The sequence below is a fragment of the Tachysurus fulvidraco genome, chromosome 18 (genome assembly GCF_022655615.1).
Source record: "Tachysurus fulvidraco isolate hzauxx_2018 chromosome 18, HZAU_PFXX_2.0, whole genome shotgun sequence".
NCBI lineage: Eukaryota > Metazoa > Chordata > Actinopteri > Siluriformes > Bagridae > Tachysurus > Tachysurus fulvidraco.
This window is the reverse complement of record NC_062535.1, coordinates 17877863-17885707: the sequence shown is the minus strand read 5'-3', so window position 1 is coordinate 17885707 and position 7845 is coordinate 17877863. Positions and strand designations below refer to the sequence as shown.

The 7845-nt window shown below is 43.1% G+C and overlaps 1 protein-coding gene across 1 annotated transcript; it reads right to left on the bottom strand.

Annotated features, from left to right (window-relative positions):
• Window positions 1-2034: 2034 nt before the first annotated feature.
• LOC125139394 (B-cell receptor CD22-like) lies at window positions 2035-7281 on the bottom strand. Its single transcript, XM_047803069.1, has 7 exons — window positions 7096-7281; window positions 5646-5883; window positions 2929-3177; window positions 2714-2798; window positions 2585-2630; window positions 2363-2476; window positions 2035-2091 (listed from the first exon to the last, which is right to left on the bottom strand). The coding sequence occupies exons 1-7, from the start codon at window positions 7279-7281 to the stop codon at window positions 2035-2037; spliced, it is 975 nt and encodes a 324-aa protein (XP_047659025.1).
• Between the last annotated feature and the right edge of the window lie 564 nt (window positions 7282-7845).

Sequence of the window (7845 nt, the reverse complement as noted above, 5' to 3'; positions counted from 1 at the left end):
CTCTTTATATTTATTTGTGGATCATAGTGTATTTATTCAGAATAACGAAACAATTCTGACCCCATAATGTTCCGGCAGAGAATGTCCAAGCAGAAATCCTGACAGAAAGTGTGAATAATCAAATTTCAAGACTGTGATGTTGCAGCAGAAGTTTGTCCTTTATTCATAATAACAGTCATGTGGTTACAGAATTCACACACAGAGTAAATATATTTAAATACTGACACGAGTTCTTCACACACAAAGTGACATCATATATTTTATATGTTTATTTGCAGTGAAACAAAATAAAACAATGTAGTTGAGTAACTTTAGGCTGGTTAAAGTAGCTGTACTGTGATATATACAAGTGCTTCATCCTGGTCACAGTGAGTCAGGAGTCTATTCCAGGATCACTGTGTGCCAATCAGGACGTCATGCTGTGTTTGACTAAAGCTCAGAACTCAGAGGAAAAACAAAGAAAACTGGCAACTGAACTCAGAATTCCTACTCAGAGAGACAGGAGGGTCTCTTCATCCCAGAGTTTATCATATGACTTCAGACCAACATGGCCAGCATGGTGACTCACACCATCAACACACGATACATTATGTATTCATGATCAATAAACTTAGCTGACTAAATGGTAGGTAAAAAATACACTTTCATAAAGCGGTTTAGGAGGAATAAAATAGATATGGACATGCTTTTATGAGTAAATAATAATCAGTAATTAACAGCATACACACACACACACACACACACACACACACACACACACACACACACACACACACACACACACATTTTGTTCCTACTAAATACAGATTCTCTGATTAAAATGTACATTCAGGACTTCAGTTCAGGTTGAAATATTGACAAGAAGTGGAAGCTACAGCAGTTTACATAGGTAACCCAGGTACCTGAGAAGGGAACGAGACACTGTATCATGGCTGAGGCTATTGGAACACTTCAAGACTCGGTATCATGGCCGACATTATTGGAAAAATCTATTGGCTAAGGAGGTCATGTGATGAAGCGGAGCACACTAGCAAGACTATATGAGGGTTTTGTGTCACATTTCTCCAGCTTCTACTAGTCTGAAGGAAGCGTGAGTGGATGCCCAGAGTGTGGCAAGCAACACAGAGCCTCGTTCCCTTCTCAGGGATCTGGGTTACATATGTAATGTGGTGTAATTCCTTTTCAAGGGAACTATGTGCTGCATCATAGCTAATGCTATGTGAATGACAATACCAGGGCTGCTACACACCTAGAGATGTCTGTGCCAGATGTCATGAAAGCGGACATCCCTAGAAACCCTACTTCTCGGGTGTAGGGTTCCTTTCTGGGCCGCCTGGCGGAGATTACTGCGGCTGCTGGCCAGCTGCTCAGATTTTACTCTGGGGACTCTGGCTACAATGTTAGCGCATGTTAGCCCTAGTCCATCACTGCAGCCAGGGAAGAACTATCAAATTGCTTCTCTGTGGCAACCAATGCAGCTGTGAAATATATTTTTTCTTTTTTTGCATATTTTCATACGATAACGTGGGCCATCTGCTTTGTGGGCTAAATATTTGGCTTGGAGGAGTTCAGACCTCATTGGTAAGCAATTCACCACAGATGAGCTTGGCCTGCAAAAGGGCCATTGAGTGCAGCATATGGAGGTCTGGGAAAAAATTGGAGACACCTGCATGGAGGTGGAGGTGGAAGGCGGCATGAAGATGCCACAAGGTACAGAGGATTGGAATGCAGCCAAGCAAAAGATTGTGAAGAGGACTCTCTCACAATGCATGCAATCAGCTCGAGGAATGCCATGATAAAGAAGAGAAGACCCTATTCTTTATATGTCTTCTTTTGTACTTGTCTCAGACAACTAGAGTGTCAATTGACACCAATATACACAGCTGGAGTCATGTGATGTACATGCCCTTATATTGTCTTGCTGGCACGCTGTGCTTCGTCATATGATCTCCTTAGCCAATAGATTGGAGTGATTTCACACAGAGCTTCAGACACTGCTTCCACAATAACTCTTCCCGTAAGGTCAGTTATATTCTAAGTTCCTGATGTAGCTGAGTTTCCCACTTCAGTGAGGAGCTCTCTATTCATTATCTGTGTCAGGATTCATTGTTTCTTAGATGTTTCTAAACAGCTGAAAGCAAAAAATTTTAATGTGTTAAAGTATTTTACTAACATTTATTTACATCAGTCATCACCACACACACTCTGATATATGATCATTAATTTTACTGATTAATAAATGAATATAAAAGTACTGTTGGAGTTACAGCTGTGTATTTTAGCACATCTTCATATAAAACATTTATTATCAAATTAGTATTTAATCTAGTGGTGGTTTTGGGATCAAAAGTTTTAAACTCACTGCAATATTCCCATAGTCAGAGGATGTGGGCATGTCAGCATGAGGACTGGGATGAGAAATCTGTGACATCTCGAGATTTTGGTAAATGTCATCTTTAGCAATCGACCCAGTGTTCTACAGAGAGGAGGAGTGGAGAACATGAGCAGGTTCTACTGAAGATTTACAGGTAGCCAGTATTATTATGAACGAAGCAGCCACCTGATGGACATTTCTGTAATTTACCTGACTGTCACCTTCATCTGCCTTCTTCTTCTTCTGTCTCTTGCTTCTGCTCAAACAAAGACAAATATTTACCCACCATCAGCATCTTCAGAGTCATTAGTGATAAATTTATCAGCAAAATATTCTCACCTCAGCCAGAAGAGTGCAGAGAGAAGAGCTGCAAGCCCAAAAAGTCCGAGTTCAACAGCCACATACACAATCACAATCACAGTACCTTCTGGTACAAACACACACAGACACACACACAAACACACACAAACACAGATTTATTCAAAACTTCAACCACAGTGCATAATGTAGAACAGAGCAGTAGTCACACAGGAATGAAAAATCATCACCCTCACCATTAATAGTGACAGACACTGCAGCTGATCTCTCAGAGCCGTGTTTATTCTGAGCCTCACAGTAATACTGTCCACTCTGTACAGCTCTGTAACTCTGTCCAGATCCTACAGGTGATGATTCTTTCACCTTAAACCAGGTGTAGTTCTGTACAGGTGGGTTAGCATCACTGCTACAGGTCAGATTCACTGAACTGCCCTCCATTATTTCACCAGAGGGACTGATGGACACTGAGACGTTTTTTGGAGGATCTAAATGAACAGGATGATAACACTAAAGTAAATAATGTGAGTTTTATCTCTAACTGTCTGTGAGGAAATCTTCAGCATTAACTTACACAGGACATTCAGAGACACATAGTTAGAGTACTGATGTCCGACTTCATTACTGCACTTGCACTTGTACTCCCCACTGTCCTCAGAGCTGATCTTGGAGATGTTGTAGGTCTTTTCCTTTCCCACTGATGTCTTCCCCTTAAACCAGCTATAACTCTGTACAGGTGGGTTAGCATCAAAGCTGCAGGTCAGAGTCACTGAACTGTCCTCCACTATCTCACCAGAGGGACTGATGGACACTGAGACTTTCTTTGGAGGATCTAGGGAGTTCCATGACCAGAGTGAGGAAAGCAGTTCATTGTCATAATTAATGCTTTTTTCTGTCGTTCATAAATAATTAAATGCAGTTTTTAACTATTTTTCCAGCCCCTTTTTTTCATTTTAACATTTGGGTCTATATTTTATTTGAATCTTTTTCATTGGGAAAAATCAGGGACACATTTCTATAAATCTCTGTATTTCTTTCCTTAGGTGTCAGAATGGGATTCAATATTTTTTTCTACTTTTCTGTAATTCTTACAACTAAAACAAAAACTCCTTCAAGAGGCAAATCACACAGGTTGAGTTCCTGTTCAATTCTTTAAGTATTTTAGAATTACAGAAGAAATAAAGAAATGACCAGTGAATTTACCACCACACATGAATTCCACTTTCATTAACCAAAAAAAACAAATAAACTATTTGCTCTAATTATCACTCTATTTCACTAATCAACACAAATATGAAATTGCTTCCCGGATTAATCAATAGATTCAGTTAATACAACAATAATACAAGAATTTCATTGTAAGTATTAATATTGACAACAAATAGTATTTTAAATATGTATTTGTCATGAACGCGGGGTAGAGACGGACCCAAACGCAGGATAGCCAAATGAACAGGGTTTAATAACAAAGGCAACACAAAACACGGCACGGACTGAAGACAGGACTAGACAATAGTAGATTCCGTGCTGCCCAAGGCAATGCGGCACAGTTAAATACACAGGGTGATCACAATAGGAAACAGGTGTGGAGACAGGGTGGAGCAGGTGATGGTGGGGCAGACACGTGACGAGGAATGTAAACACATGCACGTGGCCAAAGTCCGGGCTGAGTCCTGACAGTATCCCCCCTCTGAGGCGCGGCTCCCGAAGCGCTAAATCCTGACAAGGTCCGGGAGGGGGGGCGAGGCACACGGCAAGGTAGATGGGGGGAGCAAGGCACACGACGAGGCAGGTAGGGGGAACAAGGCACACGGCAAGGCAGGTGGGGGGGAGCAAGGCACATGGCAGCAAAGCCAGAGAGGGCTGAGCGAAGTCCACAGCCAAGCTAAAGGGCCGAGCGACGTCCACAGCCAAGCTGAAGGGCCGAGCGACATCCACAGCCGAGCTGAAGGGCCAAGCGATGTCCACAGCCGAGCTGAAAGGCCGAGCGCAACCCCCTACTCGAGTCCAGAACACCGGGGGGGTCCTCCACTGAACAGAACAAATCCATAGGGGCCAAAAACAGGCCTGCAACACCCCCCGCGGTCAGGAAGTGGGGCGACGTCCTCCAAGGAAACCAAATGTGAAGCGACGCCCCCCACTGGACAGGTGTGGGGCGATGTCACAGGACACCGAAAAAACTAAACTAAACTCGGGCTGGTGACATGGCCCGCAACCAGGAAGTGAGGCGGCGCCCCCCGCGGAGAAACTGGATACGGAGCGGCGTCCTTCACCAAAAAAATGCGGACCGATGTCACCAAACCCAAGAAGTCCAGGGGGAAAACAACTCAAATAAGAAGAAAAAAAAATACTCCCAATTGGCCGGTCCAAGCTGCAGCTATCCTGCTGGGTCCTAATGCGGCGGAATCTTCTGTCATGTACGCGGGGTAGAGACGGACCCAAACGCAGGATAGCCAAATGAACAGGGTTTAATAACAAAGGAAACACAAAACACGACACAGACTAAAGACAGGACAAGACAACAGTAGATTCCGTGCTGCACAGGGCAATGCGGGACAGTTAAATAGACAGGGTGATCACAATAGGAAACAAGTGTGGAGACAGGGAGGAGCAGATGAAGGCGGGGCAGACACATGACGAGGAACGTAAACACATGCACGTGGCCAAAATCCGGGCTGAGTCCTGACAGTATTTAAATATAAGAGTATTTGGGTCTTCCCCCTTTTGCTTTAATGTCAGTTTGCACTTAAGTTGGCATGGACACAGGTTTTTTATAAAACATTATGATAATGTTTTAGATCAAATCTATGGGACTGTCATCTGATCTCATGCTTCAAGCTATGAATGTCAGTAAATGTTACTTTTTGTTTTCTTTACTTACATCAGTACTTTGTTTTGTTTTCCTTTATTAGCTATCAGGTTATAAAGTATATATAAGAAGGTAAATAAAGCTCACATCTGACTCTGAGGGTTTGAACAGGAGAGTGGAGATGTTCATATCCTCTTACAGCACAGCTATAACTGCCTGCATCCTCAAAGCTGACCGACTGCAGACGGACTTCATTGTTCTTTTTGGCCTTTGTGGTTAAATCTCTGCTGTTTTTGTACCAGATGAATGTTGGCTCAGTAAGATTGCAGGTGGTTTTACAGGTCAGAACGACTGATTGTCCTTCTATCACTTCTGCAGGAGCGATCTGAAGATCAAGTTTGTGAGAAATAAAAAATGCAATTGTAAAAATAAGACGATGATGTTGAAGATCTTAATGAAGAACTAGAAGTTTATTCCAGCATAGCAGTGACAAAATACATGACGTACTTTGGGTTCACCGAAGTCAATACGAACCCAGAGCAAATCCTGCTCACGCATTTTATACTGTTTTCCTCTTTGTAGTTTAATTGAGTTTCTGCGTTGAATGTGTATTGAGCATAAGAACTGAGTGTCTCCCAAATGGGTGGGTTACACCTTGTTATTTAGCCAGATGTCTTTAAATGTTTATCACAGTCACATATACAGTACCTTGTCTTGTTATTGTTACAATTTTAATCAGTCAAATAGTCCCTTTGAATGGTTATTGCGGTCACTGTGGTCACACAGACATTGGCTTGGTATTGTTACAGTTGTTATCAACCAAATAGTCACTTTAAATGGTAATCGTGGTCACGTAAACTCTTTGTTCATGGTGATCCTTGATGTCCTGCTGCCGTTCCCATATTTATAATTCAATCAACTTAATACGTTTAGATTCCTAACCGTATTACCTTATGATACTTAAACCTTTTTAGGAATGAGCTCTTTTAGATGTGTACCTTGGAGTGGAATTTGGGTGCAATTTCTGTAATTTCTTACAAGTTCTTAAACTATGAAAGAAACATTAAATCATGAAAGCCGTACTGAAGCCAGTAGAGAGTCTACTTCTAAAACTATGCTCACAAAGTGGTTACCCTTCCAGGGAACTCGAAACCACAGGGCTGACTCTATTGGAATGCTTCTTTGAAGAAGTTGTGTCTGAAGCTCTGTGTGCACACACCAATGTAATGATTTATAAAGGACACTTCACACACCAATATCTATGTGGCATAACTAAAGGGCAGCTATGTCACATTACGTAAGCTTTTTTGTCTTCAAAAAGCACTCTGTGTATGTTTGTGTTGATTGTCTGTCATGTCTGTCTAGTGCTGGCTGTATTTTTCGGCCAAGTGCTTGCACCTCATGGTTTTGGGTCCAGTTTCTGCCAAGGCAGCATGGCAGCTTTGATCATGGGGTTTGCAGGTTGAGTTAGCGGAAGCAGAGCAGGAGATGGGTCCCTGACACAGTTTGCTCGTTTTTGGTGTGTCTAAATTGAATTGAATAAATAAATTGAAATTAGGCCTAAAGAGTTAGTGTCATTTGTTCTAAGCTTTCTGACTTCAGGCTGCAGGCCACCTCCACACAGGTGGTTGCCATTTTTCCCAGACCTCCATGCCAAGGTGTCCATCCTTTTCAGTGCGTTTTTTTGTTTCCTGACCATGTCTGACTTTTCAGTCATTATAGGGGTATGGAGCAATGCCTGTGATTGAGGAGATACTTGGAGGAAGCCTACGCTTCCATCCATGTCTTGTAGAGCTACATCAGCCCTTATGGTTGGTTAAGAACTATATGGCAGCAGGCCCAGGGGGTGTGGCCCTGCACACCATGGCAGTTAAAAAGTGTGGTGACCTGTTCCCCCATCTAAGACTAAGGAGGCCGGTCAACATGCCCAGCCCCCAGACCCGTCAGGTGAGCGGGGACCATTGGTCTGTCAAAGGCTGAGGTTCCTAGAAGCGTCCTTTTCAGGATGGCTTCTCAGGATGGCTTCCCCTACTTCCTGCCCCACTGCCAGCATTTCGAGGAGCAGTAGAGTCTGTGCCTGTGTCTCTTCCTTGCATAGATCTGTACCTTTTGGTAGCATCTGCCAGTGCAATGTTTCGGAGCACCCGGGGTATCTGCACGAGGTTGACACCACTCTCAGGCAACCGGACAGCGTGGGAACTTTTGCAAGGTGTGTCTCAGTGAGTCCTGGATAACGTAAAAAAAAGGTTACAGGATCCAGTTTACCTCCACCCTCTGCTTTTTCAGAGCGAGTTGCCCACGATTGTTGGCAAACACCAGGTGGTGTTTTCTCGCTTCTGAGAAAAGG

What these genes read in the sequence shown, in the direction of transcription:
- LOC125139394 (XM_047803069.1), bottom strand. Translation starts at nt 7,281, where the DNA reads ATGGATGGAAGCGTAGGCTTCCTCCAAGTATCTCCTCAATCACAGGCA. An exon ending in GAGGTGGCCTGCAGCCTGAA is followed by an intron (nt 5,884 to 7,095) that starts GTCAGAAAGCTT and finishes CTTGATCTTCAG; the next exon opens with ATCGCTCCTGCAGAAGTGAT. An exon ending in TCAAACCCTCAGAGTCAGAT is followed by an intron (nt 3,178 to 5,645) that starts GTGAGCTTTATT and finishes CTGTTCATTTAG; the next exon opens with ATCCTCCAAAAAACGTCTCA.